At 38.9% G+C, this 20,847-nt stretch overlaps 1 protein-coding gene across 1 annotated transcript in view; it reads left to right on the top strand.

The window, feature by feature from the left end:
• sema3b (sema domain, immunoglobulin domain (Ig), short basic domain, secreted, (semaphorin) 3B) overlaps positions 1–20,847 on the top strand; it is a 34,361-nt gene that overhangs the window by 11,546 nt on the left and 1,968 nt on the right. Inside the window, exons 3-17 of the mRNA XM_033969883.2 lie at positions 685–842; positions 2,623–2,685; positions 9,952–10,071; positions 10,154–10,247; positions 10,350–10,469; positions 10,694–10,836; positions 10,917–11,031; positions 11,983–12,052; positions 12,594–12,738; positions 15,483–15,702; positions 16,439–16,530; positions 16,625–16,666; positions 16,783–16,940; positions 17,601–17,656; positions 18,815–18,954. Of these exons, the coding sequence (XP_033825774.1) occupies positions 685–842; positions 2,623–2,685; positions 9,952–10,071; positions 10,154–10,247; positions 10,350–10,469; positions 10,694–10,836; positions 10,917–11,031; positions 11,983–12,052; positions 12,594–12,738; positions 15,483–15,702; positions 16,439–16,530; positions 16,625–16,666; positions 16,783–16,940; positions 17,601–17,656; positions 18,815–18,954 (1,736 nt within the window). The remainder of the gene's footprint in view (positions 1–684; positions 843–2,622; positions 2,686–9,951; positions 10,072–10,153; positions 10,248–10,349; positions 10,470–10,693; positions 10,837–10,916; positions 11,032–11,982; positions 12,053–12,593; positions 12,739–15,482; positions 15,703–16,438; positions 16,531–16,624; positions 16,667–16,782; positions 16,941–17,600; positions 17,657–18,814; positions 18,955–20,847) is intronic.

A 20,847-nucleotide genomic window follows, 5' to 3' on the forward strand; every position in this document is an offset into this window, starting at 1 on the left:
TTGCAAAGTTGCCTGTGCTTGCTGAGGATGTTGATGGGATGGAGAGGCTGAAGTGTCTGATGGTGCTGCTGCTGCAGTAGAGCATATCATATTTCAGATAGCAGGACAGTGTAGAGATAATTACAATTACAATACAGTGTTGAAGTTAATCTGCCCGGGTCTGCTTTGAATCAGCATCATGAGTGTTTGATAATCATCTGTATTAAAAAATCCAAGAATAAACAGGCCTCAGGACTCTGACAGCTGCGATCACATGACACGTACTCTGATATAGCTTTGTCAAATCACTTGCCTCCAGTGTCTAATCAGAAAAACGTCTTGTGTACAGCCTTAGTAACATAATGAGACCTTGCATGAATAGCAACTCATGTTAAGGTTTTGTACTCAAATATATATTCCCAGAGGGGTATGATGCTGATATCACAATTCAGGTGGTGGTTCAATCTCTGCCGCAGTGCCAATGTTGTTGTGTCCTTGAGCAAGGCATTTCACCTGCATTACCTGCATGAATGTGCCATTGTATCATTATGTGTGTTTGGTGGTGGATGAAGAACAAATTTTTTAAATAAAGGTGATGTAGTTTCTGCCAAATATCAATCCAAAATGTCTTCTCTCTCTCTCTGACCTCCTCTGAAATATCATTAAAATTCTATAATGAGGCTTTTCTCCCTCCCTCTGGCTCAGAGCTGCAGCAGTTCCATGGTGTGCGGCGTTTCGACCTCGACAGATCGTGCTGTTTTGGGGCATTACTTTTAGACGAGGAGAGAGGCCGGCTCTTTGTGGGCGCCAAGAACTTCCTTCTCTCATTGTCTCTGGACAACATCGCCAAACAGGAACACAAGGTATGGGCAATAATACAGTCAATATATCATTATTAAAATACAAGCATAAGAGACATGAATATTCACTAAGAATCTATAACACGGATATAGGGCTCTGGGTCGAATTAGCTCCTAACTGATCATTTCGGCCCTCGCTCTGCAGGTACGGAGTGGTTGAACAAGGGTGTTTTTGGTCCTGATCTGTTTTCTTTGGTGTTGAGGTTCATTTTCAGAAGGCATATACATTTTTATACAGCCTACAATACAGACATGAGCTTAAACGTGCCTGTAACTGTCTGGATTTACGTTCAAAATGAATTGACTGCAGCACAAAATGCAGACTTATCAAATACCCCTTTAAAACGTATACATGATATATTCAATATTTTAATTTGGGATATCTTCATAATGTTTATTTTATTAATGTGGCCCAAATACACTGGATCAGATCTGCATCTCCGAAACTCTTGTGGGGCATTTTTTTTTGTGTCTATAATGGCCCAAGGAACCACATGAGGAGTGAAGTCTGGCTTGTGTGGTCAGACAAAACAGACGGACTACTGTACCTCAAATTACATAGTTGCGAGATTAGCAGTGTTATTGACTTCACCTGTCAGTGGTCGTAATATAATGGCTGGTGTATGTTGTCTCATCACTGGCAGGATTGTACTGAGTATATCACAAAAGTCCATTGTTTGTCAAATGTTGGACAGTAAGTTCCCTCTGGTGCAGTGGAGCTGGCATTTCACTGTGAACTGTGATGTCATCGGTCTGCAGAAAAGAGACTGCAACAATTATATTACAAGAGCCGTAATATGAAACTATGCATTTATCTCTTTAAATGAGACTTTTATATGCTTTTAGCCTTGTTATAACTGTGTTTCCTCATTAACTTCAAACATCAAAGTAGCTTGAGTGCTCGGAAAATTCATGTTTTCACCAGCCCCCATCTCTTCTCACTTATTTGTACTTATTTGTGATTATTTGAAAAATTGATGTAGCCACTTTTCAACAATATTTTTTACTGTTGGCCACTTAAATGACAATGTTTCTTACAGTTAAATGACACTGTGTAGAGGTGGAGCCTGTCAGGTCTGCAGTTTTGAACAGGAAGTCCCATTTCTATTAATACGCTGTTCTTGATCAATATTGCAGTTTACAATGAACAAAATGCAACAACATCATTTTATGTTATAATTCAATACTAAGTACCTGGAAGAAAACATATTCAGTCTGTTTTAAAGGTCCTATATTACACAAAATGGACTCTTGTAAGCTTTAAGCCACATTATAATGTTTTTTACCTTCTCAAAAACATACATGGAGTTGTGTTTTGTTTCATTTACACATGTTTTAGTAATCCTGTATACTTAGTTTGTCTATATCTCCAAAGCTCAAAATACTCTGTTCCACCTTGTGATGTCATGAACCAGTTGTTTTCAAGTTAACAGCTCCTTTCACCTTTTATTCAATAGAGATTGGCAATTACAAGGCTGAAATCATCCAAATTATTTTAGTCTAGGTGTATGGAGTTTAAAACACAGTGGAGCACTTCCTGCATTACCACATGACATCACAAGGAGGAACAGAGTGTTTTTTGTTGCAGTATCTGTGTGTTAAACATGTGTGAACAAAACAAAACACAACTCCAGGTCTGTTTGTGATGAGGAAACAACATTATAACATAGATCAGAAAACAGTGTAATATGGGCCCTTTAAAAACTAAATATTTGTTCTGAGTTTATGAAGCAGTTTAAAATGGGTAAAGTTTTAATACATGTCTTTCCTCTTGTGTTTTCAGATCTACTGGCCCGCTCCGGTGGACTGGAGGGAGGAGTGTAACTGGGCAGGAAAAGACATCACTGTAAGTCTACGATAAATTACACACTTGTCTAATCATCTACCAGTATTAAAAAGCAGGACAAGGTTTACAGGCTTTATCTCCGTCCCCAATGTCATAAAAACTACTGATATCGTAGTAATACATCTGTCTGTTATATGGAACTCCGGTTATGTTTGTTGTCAACTGGCAAAGCGTCCATAGAGATGAACAGCCAATACATTGTAAAATATAACAAAAGAGCTGTGTAACAACCACCAAAAACTACTGACGTTTCTAGGTATTGATACTTTTAACAAGCTTAGCGTATCAGCACAATCCAAGCTCTATTATATAAGCTTTTAATAGTCCAGTTATTGAATAAACACGGAAGAGCACAACATCATCAGCCTAGGGTCAACCATATCTCATTCTTCAAACTCAACTTTACTGACTTCTCTTTCTCCAAACATGAGTTGATGTCCCTGCAGCTGTTTGTATAATAAGTGTGGCTGTGTTTTATAATGATCAGACCTGTATCACACTGAGTTTCATAAGAACAGAGTACACAGAGCACCTTCACTGCGCGCAGTCATGAGGGACACCACACGCTGGACCAGGCACACGGCTCTACGCACTCATATCACGTTCTGTTTGAAAACTATGGACCTCTCTGTGGTCAATGGTTATAGGTGTACGAGACCATTCCGGTGTTTGTAATACAGAATGTCTATGCTAATGACCATATCATTTAGAATAATAATAATCAACATTTTACTTATATGGTAAAGATAGACTCTATGTACTCAGTGCCTATATCACATTGGTTTCATTGAATATTTCATGAAACAAAATACTGCAGAAAAATAGCAGCAGCGCTCTAGTGGAAAGTCATATTGTCTCCTTAGGCAAGACACTTCACCCCCATTGCCTAGTGTGAATTTGATGTATGAGTGAGTGGTCATGGTGACTGGCTGATAGAGTTATTTTGACTATATAAATCCAATTCATTATTATTAATGATTGTATATTATTCACTTGGGGACCTGGCACAACACTGTAACTGATAAAAAACGAGTCGCAGGCATAGACTATATATGAATGCACATAGCTAACCTGCTAGCTGCCGCGTTCCAAATAGTGATCATGGGCGCGCTTCCAGCTTCATTGACTCCACCCTTCTCTCTATAACTGCTGCTGTCAGGCTCATCATTCTGACCTTAAAATGTTCATATTAACCTGCTCTTATTTCGCTATTGTGTCTGTAAATCAAGGTATGACATTAATAACAGACAAATCGGGCAACCTTTTCCCCCCCGAGGTCTTTCCTGCTAACGTTTACAACAAGTTTGATTGACAGCATTGCTAAGCGCCTGCTCCCTGCTAAACCTGCAGTGTGGGCAGGAAGGGGTGTTACCTTAAGCAGCCTCGCTCTGCATTTGCTCTTTGGTTGCTTCAATACTCACAAATTTGGAACTTGGCTCCAAATTCGCCCCTATAGCTGCTAGCCTCAATGAATTTCATTTGACTGAAGCCCAACGCTGTGGGTCAAGCTCACTTAGCCCACTTCTTTATACAGTCTTTGGTCACAAGGTATTGTCTGCCCATACAGGCTGCACTTGAATAATAGCTTTTCTCTTCACTACTGTAGGGTATTCTTTATTACTGCGGTGATTAACACTCAAACGGATGCGCTGAATACAAACACTAATTCTGACTTCAGTTGAGAGACTGCTGTTATTTTGACTTTGGTTTATTTTAATGGACGTGTTTGAGACAGATGTTACACTGCTGTCATGTCCACTTCACGGACACAGTTATTAGTAGTGACTCAGAGGATACTGTTTATGAGTCAGGTGCGCTTCCTCTGAACTGCAGTATGTTCTCAGTAGAGTGTGTGATGACAAATGTGAAGAAGTAGTTTAAGGTTAAGGCTGGTGTTTATTTGAGGTTGTCTATTTTTAAATTGACAAGACTGACTGTACAATATTGACTTTTCTGAGCTTGTATCCATGTCATAGTTGCTTTTTTCTTCTCATCTACACACTCAAACTTGTATTTAGAGTGATTTATTCATGTCATCTTGCTTCAAAATTCAAGTTTTCACCAACCCCCCATACACAGCTACTGCTCTGTACTTACTCTGCTGCTTTTTAAAGAATCACACACTAAATGTTTTCCACTGCTCACCTGCAGCATGGTGTTGTGGTGACGTCTATAGTGATGCAGTTTTCAACCTGGAAGTCAACTGGACAATGTCTTTTATGAAGTCATTTCAGATCAATATTGCAATTCTCCAAAATATAAAATAAAATGATGTACGGCTGTCATGGAATATAGAAGACAAAAGCACAATATGTCTTTAATACCATCTGTAATTAGTCTGGCCGATCTGCCTTTGTTGTATTCTTACATATCACCACTAGATGCCATCTCTGTTACTTCTGTCTGATAATGTACAAGCTTTGGCCTGACAGAATAAAACTTGAGAGCGCAGGTGAGGCTGAGCTAACGCCAGGTGAGGGGGAACAAGTTTGAGGAAAAAATCTAATACACTTGCAGATTGTAATTTTAAACATCCTCTCACATTAACAAATACTTTACGTTTTGCATTCTACACAATTTGGTAACTCTGAGTTCTGATGATGCCCTACAAGCCCATAGCCTTGAAAATAGCCTTAGAATAGACACTTTCCACTGTAGACCCACAGTGGTTATTTCAAGTCCCTGAGCCACTTGTATTTCATTTAACGCTTTATTTAAAGTGGAGTGGCCACACTGAACCTTGTCCTCAGTCAAGTACAGGTCCAAGACCAGACCACCCAGGACTCGGTCAGGACCAAACCAGGACTAAAGACCAGTAATGATAATACAGCTGCAGACACAAGAGCCCCATTCATCACAACTGTAGTGTCCCATTACACCTGAACACAACACAGAGCCATTCAGAGAGTAGGACCTTGCTTAGACCTGGTTTAGTTCTAGTAAAATCACTTTACTCTAACCTGTATTTTGATAATTTGATACATTTTCAAATCCAAATAAAGGGGATTTCTCGTGCTCAGATGACCTCATGGTTTAATTGCAACCATATTTTTATTTTAATGGCATATTTAGACCTTTTCTTTCTTTTCCAAAAATATACAGTACTCACACCATTATAACAATAGTTTGGGTTTTTTTTCCAGTTGTTGCTGCTGTTTTGCCGTTGAGCATTTGGTGTTAATTGGGGCACGGAGAGGTTATACAGAGAAAATGGCTGCCACGTTTTCATCAGCCTGCCCCAGCACAAAGGATCAATGCTCAGTTTGTTTGTCTTAAGGTAGAGATTAAAATTTAGCCCATTGCTGCAGCGGCTTGATGTAAAAAAAAAAATTCAAACGTGAAACTGGAGGTTAAGCACAATAACCACGTCAAAACTGGGAATAAACTAGACAGACAAAACATGGAACCTAACCATAACTGGACCAAGACTAAACTAGGACTAGAACAGGATCAAGCTACATTAGGACTCGTGCTGGGCCAAAAGCAGAACCAAACCACAGGTAAATGGTACTGATATAAGAGTAAAGTTAATTGAAAATATTACTAAAGTAGAAGTACGGAGTAGTGGTTCAATAAATATATAAGAGTGAAAAAAGTATGATCAATTCCTCAAGTAAACGTGAGCAAATGAATAATACCCACCTCTGGCAAAGACAATATGCACCTTGAGCTGGTTATCGTCTGATCAAATACTTACTTGTCCAAAATGTTCTGAGTAAACCTGGACTTGCCCTGGTAATGTCCAGTGGTACCAGGTTGTGTTTGAGAGCTGCCCGCAGACATAGACTGGACTTAGCCCTATCATTCACCTCCTACAGGAAGCTCTCTCAGACATGTAAAAGCAGCCTTCTCTCTGCCCTCTACACTTTCACTGTCCTCTCTGGGGCACGATGAAGTCTAGATCTCCTAATCACATATCATCAATGGAAACGTGGGTACAGGTAGGGCTGGTGCTAGATTGTTGGGTCCGGACTGACAGAATTCATCACGTAGGCCTAAATGCAATATCTTTTTTTATAGTGTAAATTGAGATAAGGCTAGTAGGTGACACATTTGTTGTCATGTTAACCATCCCAATACGAGTTCATAACCCTAACCTTAGCCATTTGCCTAACCTTAACCATAACTTTCTTCCTTACTTAAAAAAATAACCTTGTTTCTACTGTTCATCATTCGACCCAACATTCTAGCCCTTTGTTGTTGTTTTTTTTGTTTTTGTTTTTCATATTATGGATATATAGCCTTAAAAGTACACCCCAAGTAAACAATAAAAAGTAGAAACATGACATATTTTCAAGTTAAATTTATAAGGGAATTATGAGATTTTGTAAAAAAAATAAATAAATTGTGCATTATTGTGTTTTGAACGGGAGAGGTTTATATGTTTACATTTAAGACTGGTTAGGTGTGTCCTTATAACACTGAGGACCAAAGACCAATGTCCATTTTTATATAGATTGATATCAGTCTGGTCCCCACGCCCTCCATCGCTTCTCGAGCCCGACCAAACATTCTGAATCCAAGCAAATAACACTGAAGACCAAAGTCCAGATCTGAGACAACGTCCTCACATTCCACTGCTATTAATCAGACATAGGACTTTTTATTGTTTCCTGCATCTATTAATGTCAAACTATAGCTACTACAAAATATTACAAGGTGCTTATATTTGCTATTCACTGAAAGTACTTAAAAGTATAGGGTTTCAAGTGAAGGTCTCATTGACTAATTGCTGTTGTGAATAAGAAGTATTAAGAATTAATCAATGTAATCAATGAAATGTAATGCATGGTGATGCCAAGTAGGTTAATAGTGAATTGATAACCAACTAATATAACACAACTACACAGCCTGGACAAAAAAAAAAAGTCACCACCTGGATTTAACTACGCAAATAGGTATGAGCCTCCTCCAGTTGGTCAGGTCTAGGTTGAGGCAGTGTATTTGCAAGTGAGGCTCATTTTTCTAGTCTCCATTAGAACAGAGATAAAATCAAAAACATCTGCCTTTTTTTTTAAACTTTGATTAACTTTTTTCCCATTGATTAATTTAAAAAAAGTATTTGCTTAGTATTTCTTAAAAACCTTCTATAAAACGCAAAAAAGAGCTATTTCACTATTATTGTTTTTATTTTATTTTATTTATCTTTGTTTATACAGGGAGACCCAATGAAAGTATTTAGACTCCCTTTTTCATGGGTGCTTTAAATTATTTGCAGTGGTCCAAAGTTATTCCAACCATCCTAATTACTCACTGTTTAATGTTTAAATTGTACTATAACTGATCAGAGCCTGTTGACATTGATTTGAAGTTTGCTGCCGTTTGAAAATACTTTATCATGCTCTTGAGAACTCTTGTTTATCCTTTTTGCTTGGCATGTACTCAGTTGTTGTAAGATGTTTGAGAACTAATTATAAAAATGTAAAAATGATAAGTTCTTAAATCTTGCACGTGTGAGATGGTGAGCTTCATGTGGTTAATGATTGTAAAGAGAGACCGGCTTTGAGCTGGTCTGAGTCGGGCTCAGGTTTGATCCACTGGTTCAATATTAAAGACGACCCATGCAAAGGTCAGAGGTCACAGGTCAAAGTGGCACAGGAAGCACTTTGAAGTTTTATTTGGGGAAGTTTTTTGTTTCTTTTGTTTGATTCAAGAGTTGACTTTGGACACAGAAACTCTGGTTTGGAGCACACACTACATCATCAAAATGGCCAACCCGGTACACCCATATAGTATGAGCACAAAGGTTGGATATTGCCCATTTTATTTCATTTTATTTATTACATTTTGAATTACTCTTCCAAGTCTATAAGTAACAAAAGCTTATTGACCACAGTGATTGATATACACATCTGTGTTCTTTTCGATGTGATGTAGTTTTCCCCCATTTTTTTGTCTATCCTTTGAAAATATCAGATTCTGTGAGTTGTTTAATGTTTTATTATTCCAATTACATAAACTTCAAATTAAAAATGTCAGGCTAGACAGTTAATCTTACAATCTTACAATACAAGTAGTAGTTTCCACACTCTTTGCCCTTACTTGAGTAAATTTCTTGGACCACAAATATGTACTTATATTTAAGTAATTGAGTAATTTATTTTCAGGTAATGCTACACTTTGTATACCCACTTCTGCTCACTTCGCAGCAATACACTTGCAATGTTGAGCTAGCAAAGAAAATATTCATATATTTTGACAGAGAGGCCAGTTTCAAAACATTGAAAGGCGACCGTTAAATAAATAGAACGCTGATGGATTGATTACAACACTGTTACTGTGTCTATAGGAAAACATACCTGTATTACCTATTTCATGTCCTTGCAGAGTCAGTCTTAGTTAAATCCTGGTTCAGTCCTAGTTTACTCTCTGTGCTGTATTCTCTGATACAAATTCCTGACATAACTGTGAGCACCACTGCAGATCTGTTTTCACTACAATCTGTTCACTGCACTGACTCTGTACCAACACAACCAATATCACAACAATGCCACCACACAACGTGACTGGTTTACTCCATCAACCTTAGAAGTACAGGCAAGTTTTCTACTGAAGGGTCCACTATCTGCTTGTTTCAATGGAGATGTTACTGCTTTGCCTTGAAGGTACAGCAGTATGGCTTTAAACTCATGTATCTCCTTGGAGACAGGTGACACCATCAGGATAAGTTACAGGTTAGATGTGTGGAAATGCGACCCTACTCACAAGTTTGCAGTATTTCTTCCCCAATTAAAACACCTGTAGTTCTGTAATTGAATAAATGCAAGATAGATAAGTGTAATGCCTTATTGTGAAGCATTTAAGATAGAGGAGTACATCGCCATGGAGACAAGCAGGTGGCAGAATCCCTCCACCTGAAAAGTTACATACAGCACCTTGGTCAATTTTTTTTTTTCTTTTATATAGCACTTTTCCATCATTAAGACACTCAAAGCGCTTTATATTAACGAACTGCTGACCCATTCACACACTAGAGTACGGAAACACTGGGGGGCGAGGTGGGTTAAGTGTCTTGCCCAAGTATACAATGACAGCATTCATATGTGGGAGCTGGAATTGCCCCGCCAACCTGTGGGTCAGTGGATGTGACCTCTCAACCAATGATGTTTATGTCAAGAGAGGGATTCCAACCGCCAAATTTCAGATCAGTGGACAAACACTTTACCAACTGAGCTACTGTCGCCTTAAACATTCCCAATAGATTCACACTCCAGCCAGGTACCAGGATGTTGGCTCTGACCGCTTGTACATTTTCTCGTATTGCAGACTGACTGTGTGAACTATGTGAAGCTGCTGCACCATTACAATCGCACTCACCTGTACGCCTGTGGGACCGGAGCCTTCCACCCCACCTGCGCCTTCGTGGAGGTCGGCAACAGGATGGAGGTAAGTACTTCAAAAACGCACACCACAAATACTACAGCACATCACTATGATTAAATAAATCAAACGTTTCGGCGTTTTACAGGATCATGTTTTCCGCATCGATCCGTCTAAAGTGGAGGATGGCAAAGGGAAGAGTCCGTATGACCCCAGACACCAGGCCGCCTCTGTGCTCGTGGGTGAGGGACAGAGATAATGAAGATGCTTTTGTTGTGATGACCAATGTGTATATTGTGGATATGTCTTTCCTTCTCATGATCACGTCCTCACTCTGTCCACAGGAGACGAGCTGTACGCTGGTGTGGCCACAGATCTGATGGGACGAGACTTCACCATCTTCAGGAGTTTGGGCAAAAGACCTTCTATAAGAACAGAGCAGCATGACTCACGATGGCTCAATGGTAATACTATAATAATGTTACAAATACTATACAACTACTACTACAAAAGAGCAGCATGACCCATGCAGGGTGAATGGTAATACTATAATAAGGCTACTACTATTGTGATTTTGGGTGATTCTGTAGAACATGTAAAACATCTCTACATACAATATATTTGATTGAACTGTTGTCCTCAGGTGGACATTGACCGTGTTCTCATCTCTTGTGTTTCCTCTCCTCAGAGCCCAAGTTCATTGGCTCGTTCTGGGTTCCTGAGAGCGAGAATCCAGACGACGATAAAGTTTTTTTCTTCTTCCGGGAGACAGCTGTGGAGGCTCAGGGCATCGGCAAGTCTTCGTACTCTCGCATTGGACAGCTCTGTCGAGTAAGACCAGTCTAAAGAAAGTCTATGGAAGACTGAGGAATCTAAACCCCTTATTTAACATTTGTCTTAAATACTTTCAGAATGACCTGGGAGGACAGAGGAGTCTGGTGAACAAATGGACTACGTTTTTGAAAACTCGTCTGGTTTGTTCTGTCCCCGGAGCTGACGGCAGTGACACCTATTTTGACGAACTCCGTAAGAATCTATTGACCATTGCTCATCTCTTATCTTTCTATGCACAGCTGTCATCACACTTGAAGGGAGGGTACATATTGGCTATACAGTCTTTGTTAACTAAAATGGACCTTTAATCGTGGTTTAGACCTGGTTTAGTCCATGATTTAGGCTTATTTAAGACCTAATTTGTTTAAGTCCTGTTTCAGTCCAAAATTATGATTATTTCTAGACTTTATTTTGCCCTTAACCTTGGTTTTATCTTGCCTTAGTCATAATTTTGTCTTGTTTTGTTATGGTTTCTTTTAGTCCTGGTATAGTCCTATTTTTTCTTGGTTTTTGGTCTTAGTTAGGGTTCCAACTAACGATAATTTTTCAACAGTATTTTTTTTTTCCACTGTACATTAAGATTTTATATATATAGCGTATTATTGTTGAAGTTCTGAAATATTGTATTCTATTTTGATATTTTTATTTGATAATGTTTTTTGGCATGCGTTTTAGAGTTTGTACAGCCCAGATTACAATTATCAACATACAATTAAGATTATTTGAATGGTCGACTAGTCACTATTACTCCAGTTAATTGTCTTTGTTTAGCTCTTGTTCTGTTCCTAAATCATAAATGGTTTGAACATTTCTTATTCATCTTTGAGTGAGACCAGATTTTATGTTGATTTGGTTTAGAAATCAGTCACATACAACCACACATTGGATATGAGACTCAATAGATATGTATCATATTGTATTCACTCTTATACTTTATCTATAAACCTGTTACTATTAAACACTATTTCAAATGATTCTGACCTGTCCATTTGTCAGTATGGTTTAATCATTGCAGGAATGTGTCCTAGAGAGACTCACCTGCGCGACCTCTTTAACCAGATCACAGACGACCCCAAGGCTGTGTTTATCCTACTGTTGACCCCTGATCTCTGACCCCTAACCCTATGTTTACTGTGCCCTCAGGAGACGTCTTCCTGCTCCAGACCAGGGACAGGAAGAACCCTCTGGTCTACACTGTCTTCTCCACTTCCAGGTCGGAAACATACTAAAAACACATGTGCAAGTAACTAACTAATGGGAGGTTTAAAATTGGTTTAGTCACGGTTTAGCTTTGGTTTAGTCCTGGTTTAGCTCTGGTCTGGTTCTGGTTTATTCATGTGTCAATTATGGTCAAGTTGGTTTTGGTCTATCCTTATTTGTGCATGTTATTTCCTTGATTCCTGGTTTGGTTCTGGTATATTTCCTGGTTGTATGTTAGCTTGTCCTGTTCAATCTTGTTAAGATCGGGAGACCTAGTTCAGTCCAAGTTTAGTCCTTTTTAGACCTGGTAAATTATGGTAAAGCTAACAACAACTTCTTACTTATTTTTACCCCAAAGGAAAGAATCAGGTACAGGGCTTTAAGCTCTTCTAGACTTGGTTTGGTGCTTAACCCTTCTTGATAAATATATACATAACTGTTGTTGTAGTACACCCTTTCTATTTAATTTGCTGAATTACATTTTAAATTCAAACTTTACAACTTGTCCCATATTATTTTTCTATAAAACTAATATTTGTCCTTTGTCCCAGCAGCAGTGTGTTCAAAGGCTCGGCTGTGTGTCTCTACTCCATGAACGACATCCGCAGAGCCTTCCTCGGGCCCTTCGCTCACAAAGAGGGACCCAACTACCAGTGGATCCCCTTCCAAGGAAAAGTACCCTACCCCCGACCTGGCATGGTACGTACACTTAAGTGCCTTTGGTAAAGGTTCATTCTGTCTGCAGTTTTAAACTTTGAATTAGTGATTCTTTTTGTCAGACAGGAGCATTTGTTTACCTGCTTTACATGTTTCGGCCACTTCCTGTAGCCTTCCACAGAAGTGTCATGTTGTAGTGATGTGCTTGCAGGTGTGCTAAGAAGCATAAATCATTACGAAGCAGCGCACACCGTGCACATGCAGTCCTGGGGAAGTCATCAGACAGTAGGGGGCGTAAGCTTCCCATATATCATATAATAATATTTTTCTGTTAATTCATAATGCTGATGGATAGGTAGAAATAAGTTCAGTACATCGGATCATGAAGGGCAGGACCGCTCATATTACATTGCAAAAAATCAACATTAAAGACTGCATACATTTTCCGGTGTTTGTCTCCATGTAGATGTAATTGTGTAGCGTATGGCAATAGATCTCCATGGAGACAAGCAGGCCAAGGTACAGGTCAGCCCAGTCACATAAGAGTATATGTTCTTCAAGGTATTTTGAAGCAATAAAGCACTTATATTGAAAAAAAAAAAAAATGCTTAACAGACGTTTAATGCCATACTGTGGAACATACCAGGCTCCACTCAGACAAAAAAAGGGACATACTCAACATCTGTGTAATCCCTCAGTCTGCCAAGGAGCAATGGAAAATTCAATTCTGTCAACTGGACAAAAGTTTTAGACTGAAGACATTTCGCCTTCACTCTAAAACTTTTGTCCATTTGACATAATTGAATTTTCTTTTGCAGTAATAAATCATTAACTAAAATTACTCAGGTTTAGAATTTTACTCAGAAGTATCACCTAGTTTACACGACTAACACAGACACAATACATTAAAACCAGTAAAAAATGACATGAATCATTTGGGTCTAATTCGGCAAAATATATGTTGAGAATAATGTAGATGTTTTACAGTGTAGTTAGACCAAAGATGAGATTTTTGGATGTACTAAACCTAGACACGACGTCAGCTGATGTGGCAGAAGAGGAGGCAGAGGAGATCTTTTTTCCCTCATACTCTGTAGACCACGATGGTAATGGCGTCTACAGCCGTGTAGTTTTACCTCAGACAGACATTAAAATGATGCTTAGGTGTGAATGATCTTTGAGTTCACACAGACTGGAGATGTTTGCACTGAACACACAACAAAGACCAACAGCACACATGTGAAGTTTAAACCAGCTAAGAGGTTTGACTCAAAAGCTGTATAGTTAACCAGTTTGAGATCTTTAGATTGAAGTTAAAGGTGTACTATGTAACTTTTCCAGTGGAGCGTGTACACTCTCGCTTTGCTTCCACTAACAGCATAAGAGCAACTTAAATGTGCAAATACAAAACATCTTAATATTAGAATATTTGTGCAGGCCAAATCTAGAAAAAAAAAAAAAGAAAAAAAAAAAGATTGTTGGATCGCGAGAGGTGACCAATTAAAAAAGTGGGTCGCCAGTTTGAGAATCACGGCCCTAGATGCCAGTACTTTTCATCACCCAGACCTTTTCACGCCCTACATCCCAGTACTCCTCCTCACCCAAACTGTTTTTAAATTGTTCTTATCTCCCATGTCCAGTCCCTGAACACCCCATGGCCCTCTTTGTGATTGTGGGATTAACCAGCAGAACTAATGTCATTAAACGCTGCTTTGGGGAAACAACAGCCAATCACAGCCCATTATTCAGACGAGGCATACCGCTCTGTGAGAGAGGGGTGTCTTTCTCTTTCATTCTAATTGACCCATTCATTTAGGATTTCAGTAAAACAAAGAATTCTGTATGGGGTTATGGAATGTCAATTTGGGGTCAGCCATCGGCTCCTTCAACCACAACCAACACTCACGCACACACCATTCATTCTGGGCAAGGTGGGTCAAGAGTCTTGCTTATGGACACAACAACAGAACTCGGTCCAAGCAGGAATCAAACCTCCGCCCTTCGGTTTGGAGAGGTGAAATGGACATCTCCACCTGGTGATGTCATGAGGTGTTGTTCTTTATCTCCTGGTGGTGCTCCTCTGTGTTCTTAAATTTAGATGAGTTAATATCCATAAAATAGTCTATGCATTCTCTGCTGGAAAATATGGTGTTTAATATGCTCAGAAATTAGGCTTAAAGTACTTAACCTGTTTTAGGTCTCAAACTACCAGTGCTATGCGTATATTTAAAAAAAAGCCATAACTACGAATTTTATAGGACTGTTAATATTATACAACTTTCCATCTTTTTACTTGCAGTAGAGCGAGATTCAACATTCTTCCATATTAGATTTCAGATGCAAACAGTTTAGAATGTGTTATTTGACTTTAATTTATTTAAGTCCCTCTAAACATAAGAACCAATTCCACACAGAAAGTCAACCAGTCAAGGAATCAAACACAGGACCGTAACACCATACTGCGTTCAGTCCTGGTTCAGTCCTGGTTCAGTCCTGGTTCAGTCCTGGTTCAGTCCTGGTTCAGTCCTGGTTCAGTCCTGGTTCAGTCCTGGTTCAGTCCTGGTTCAGTCCTGGTTCAGTCCTGGTTCAGCCCTAGTTCAGCCCTAGTTCAGCCCTAGTTCAGCCCTAGTTCAGCCCTAGTTCAGCCCTAGTTCAGTCCTGGTTCACTTCTAGTTCAGTCCTAGTTCAGTCCTAGTTCAGCCCTAGTTCAGTCCTAGTTCAGTCCTGGTTCACTTCTAGTTCAGTCCTAGTTCAGTCCTGTTTCATGCTCTTTCTATTTTGTCCAGTGTCCCAGTAAGACGTTTGGCAGTTTCGAGTCGACCAAAGGATTCCCAGACGAGGTGATCCAGTTTGCCCGGCACCATCCACTCATGTACAACCCGGTCTACCCCCTGAACCGAAAACCAGTCTTTGTGAGAACCAATGTGGACTACAGCTTCACCCAGTTAGCCGTGGACCGGGTCAACGCTGCGGACGGCCAGTATGATGTCATGTTCATCGGGACAGGTACCAGTTTAGCTTACCAGTTTAGATTTTACCAATATATTAATGGGACCATATCATTTTTTTGATCCAGTAGATATATTGTAAAAGCGGCTCTTAGGGTCAAAATGAGACCAGTGTGTGTTGTTGGCATTTTATTATAAAGGGTTTTTATCATCTGCAAACCAGGAAGTGAGCTAGACTAGTGGGCTGTGTCATTTAACCTGTTTAACTCTTTTAAATGCATTTTTTATGTGTTGGCCTAGTACTAAGCTTAAATAGGCTATATTCATATGAAAGTTTGACAGTTTCACAGTGTTTATCCTTAAATAAAAACATACTAGTTATGAATTTTTCTAAGGCCTATTAATGGTTTAAATACATATTTTTATCAATAAAACAGTTTATATTCCAAGAGTAAATTTGATTGAAAGAATCACAAAAATAAGATTTGTCCTAGGTACGGTTACTATAGCAACTTCAGTGTTTGTGCCAAAGTATCTGGGCATGTGCAGGCTGTTAGCATGCTAATTCTTGTTAGCATAAGGGTGACGTCAAAACACACTGGCCAAAAAAATCATTGTGGTGAATAATTAGGACTCTAGGAATTCAGTAACAAATTAAATAGCATTGGACTACTAAATAGTTCAAAATGATCTAGTTCTGTTTTAAGACAGTAAAAATAAGGTACTGGGTCTTTAATTTAGTCCCAAATGTGATATTGTTTTACATTTTAAATAATCTGTATATGTTTTTCCAGACAAAGGGACAGTGTTAAAGGTGATCAGTGTTCCCAAAGAGAGCTGGAACAACATGGAGGAGTTACTACTGGAGGAGCTGGAAGTTTTTAAGGTCAGACTAAAATTCAGTTAATTAAATCCTTAGATTATCCTACAGCTAAAGCTTTGTATCCTGATTGGCAAGGTGATTTTTTTTTTTCCTTCAGGACAACTCAGCAATCATCAACATGCAGATCTCCTCTAAACGGGTAAAAAATATTATTTATTTTAGCCAGGACACTTAATGAACACAGATTAGACACAGATTAATAGAACTCTCAAGGCTATTTCCATAACTCCACAACTTGTGTTTTGTGTACTTTAGCAACAGCTGTACGTGGGCTCGGACACTGGTTTGGCTCAGGTGCCTCTCCATCGCTGCAGTGTTTATGGAAAAGCCTGTGCTGAGTGCTGCCTGGCCCGGGACCCCTACTGCGCCTGGGACGGTACCTCCTGTACAAGATACTTACCCAATACTAAGAGGTAATACTACTACTACAACTACTACTATGCTGCTATCAATGCTACTATACCTGATTTACGTTTCGGGTGTATAAGATATGTATAAACTTAGTGTTAATAACAATAGTATTTCCACTATACTTCTATTAACTTCGCTGCACCTGGTATAGGACCTTGTGTACAAGATACTTTTCCAGTACTAATAAGTAATATTAATACTAGTATTATATTACTACGAGCTCTACTGTGCCTGGTTAAGTATCAGTGTAAAAGATATTTGCCTAATGTTATGTGTTGTGTGCACCCACCTTTGTACTACTCTTACTACTTAACCTAGTACTACGTACAACTTTATCACTTACTGTGGATCATAACTGGAATGACTGAGGGATTACACAGACAACTTTATCATGTGACTTTTCAAATGATTTGACCTTTCTTTCTTTGTCAAGTTTTCATGTTCTACTATGTCAGGGTGTGGGTTTCTTCCAGCAGTTTCCTTATACAGTAAAACCTTCCAGATTGGAGTGTAGCACGAAATTCTAGGCCCTGGGTACAAACCATCTTGGTGGGCTCACACTACATTTCACAGCAGTTGCTGCTCTTTACCCCCCATCTGAAACCCCAGCTTCCAGATTAAGTGCTCTTGTCATGATTTAGGATTCCGTCTTTATTTTGCAGACGTTTCCGACGTCAGGATGTGAGGAATGGAGACCCCAACACTCTCTGCTCTGGAGGTAAGACCTGAACATATAAGTTGTTTCCTTCAGCTGTCATTAACAGAACTTGGCGCCACAGTGGTGTTTAGAGAAATAGGATAAGACTATAATAGTAGGCCACACTATTAGTGGTGAATCATATAATAATCACTCAGCTCACTAATTGTATCTTATCTGTTCATGTGGCTGTATATTTACTGCATGACACATAAGTCAATACAAGAAGTGATTGTATAAGATCTGACTCAGCAAACTTCAGTCACCAGTGACGTTCTTAGAAAACTGTGAACTCTTTGTAGCTGAGAACATGTTAATCTGAACAAAGACCCCTTTTCAACGTATGACCTCTGACCTTTCACCCCACAGAACTGCCACTCTGTGTCAGCTTCCACTGGGCTGTTACACATACTTTACTTTGGGATCTCAAGTGGCACTTTAAGTTGATGATTGTTTTATGTAGAACGTGGCCAAATGAAATCATCAAAGGGCCTCATTTAAATCAATATTGTGATAAAAACAAAGTAACTATGAATGCTTAATATTATAACAGAGACAATTATTTATGACACTTGGGTGAAATTTTCAGTTGAGATGTTTTTTGAGTCACATTATACCTTATAGTGTTGTAATACTAAAATTTGATACTCAGGATAGACTTGATACTCAATACCAATTCCGATAATCACGATAATTTAAAAAATCTTTATTTAGACAACAGAATGTAATTTTTTACATTAAATTGTAGTACTTTCTTTTATGTTACCATGTAGTTTTATATCTGTGTAATCCCTCAGTCATTCAGGCAGGTGTCATAGTGGTAAACTAGTCTATGTGCTTTATGTGGCCTTATACTTATTCTGATACAGCTTAGGATCATTCTGAAGCTATTCAGGAAAGTTTAATTTTGTCCTGTGAATGTGACTTTTTTAGTATTGATACTTTATCAAATAACTAGTAACTAGTTTCGACACTACTTTGCTCCATGGTTGTACTGTTGTTGCAGGAACTGGACAAAAGGTAATATTTTCAAGTAAAATAAACATTACTTGAGTGAGAGTAACTGTATTTTTCCCTGATTTATTTTTGTTTTTGGACTATGCTGTGTTAATATATCCTTTTTCTTTAATCATCAGTTGAAGTTGTGTCTTATGTGCTGTCCTCTCCTGCCCCCTACAGACCACCATAAGCACCGCGTCTCCGAGAAAAAGCTGTATGGTGTAGACGGCAGCAGCACGTTCCTGGAGTGTATCCCCAAATCTCTGCAAGCTCAGGTGACGTGGACCTATCAGAGAACGCCCCAGAGCCAGCGAGAGGAGGTGAGAAATACACAAAAGAGAAAGATTAAACAATACAGAACACTAAATGAATAGATATGAGGTGGGACTTACGTCTACATTTTCACTCACTAGTTCACCAGTGTGAGTAGATGCGTAGACAGATAAAATGTGTTTGGACCAACTCAGTGTCACTAGGAATAGTAAACATATAGACCGCTCAAGAAGAGATGTCCTTTAGTCACTCCCAATTCTGAGACACTGAGAAGAAATATAGATGCTAATCCACAAAGTAAAAGTCTGCGATATTTTACAGTGTAAAATGAATTAAATTGCAGAGCAACTTTAAAGTTTCACCGTGTGACTTTTCATCCAATAAATAGACTAAAATAAAAGGCATATTTTTAATAGACATCTCTACAAATCTGATTTGGCCAGGAGGAGGGCCTCCTGTTTGTCTCAATGGATTTGTTGTTCCTTTAAAATTCCACATATGGTATAAAACTTGTCTATTTCCACAGAGAATGTTCTTAAGTGTGGTGTTAATTTTCTATTTCTATAAAATCATGCAGGTGACACCTCCTGAAAATTACGCAATATTGCTAAGAAGCACATAGAAGCATACACTAATGCACCATGTTGTAGTAGAACAGTCAGGTCCGGCCCTAGGGGGCCCTAAGCTGAATTTGCCTTTGGGGGCCCTCTCCACTTCAGTGCCACATATTCATATTTGACAACATTAAGACTCAATCACAACCAGTTGTTAAAAGACTGAAAATTCTAAAAGGCTCACAACAGCAATAGCCACAAGCATAACAGTATAAAAACATGTAAGTAAGGAGGATCTGCCAGAGAAATTTTAAAATTCTGGTGCATTTTAATGTGTTCCAGTTGACTAAAGTGGGCTTATGTTTCACAATTCTTTACGTCATAAAATGCAGAATTGAATAGAATAGCCAAACGATGTACTTAAGCAAGGTACACACTTGCTTCAAAATCATATCACTCAAGAAGTACAAAGTAGTGCTCCAATTTATGAGTTGTATAAGAGAAATCATCAGATCATTTGGAAGGACTGAACATCGCCTATATGCGCATATTAATGAGTAGGGACGCACAGATACCGATACCAGTATCGGCCAGTACTCGTACTCGTCAATGGACTGTCGATACCAAGAGCCGATACCACTGTAGCTGTGCTGCCTCGTGTTTGAGGCTCACAGATCATCTCTCCACAGAGCAGTGAGCTCTGGACATAAAGCTGCACATTCACTGTTCTACACATTAAGCACAGCCGTAAACATATGTGACTATCACATGAAATGTACAAATATTTAGGACTTTAAAGGTGTTTATAGTTCACAGAGGATATCAGCGCAGTGTTTGTGTTTACAATAATAGCATGCTAACGTACCTAAATGGCGCTGGTGATTCTTTGCTTGTGCTGCATTGTAACTTATTATAGTTGACGACTGAATAGAGCGAGTATGTCTTCATATGTCTGAAAGTGTAGCCCTGGTAAAAGTAACACAACAGTCACTTATGCTAACAGTGGCTCGTTAGCAGTTAGCTTATTAGCATTTAGATTCTTAACAGTTAGCTCGTTAGCAGTTAGCTCGGAGCACAGTTTGCAAAGAGGAACTGGTAAACATTAGAGCCAGGCGCTCATCAAAATTTATTATATTTGAACCTAACTACAGTGATTTCAGTAGATAAGTATTCTAAGATGAAAAATGTGTCTATATTATAAAAATCAGACGAAATTAGATTTACGTCTATAATCAAATACCAGTATCTTAACTCGGTATTGGGGGATACTCAAAATTAAGTACTTTTACTTGTTTTGCAAAACGTGGTATCGGTTCACAGGTCGTTCTTTCGTTCAGCAGATGTAACATAGAGGCTTCTGCCATAATCAACGTTGTTAATCTGACA

This window comes from Periophthalmus magnuspinnatus, chromosome 7 (genome assembly GCF_009829125.3).
Source record: "Periophthalmus magnuspinnatus isolate fPerMag1 chromosome 7, fPerMag1.2.pri, whole genome shotgun sequence".
In the NCBI taxonomy this organism is placed as follows: Eukaryota; Metazoa; Chordata; class Actinopteri; order Gobiiformes; family Gobiidae; genus Periophthalmus; species Periophthalmus magnuspinnatus.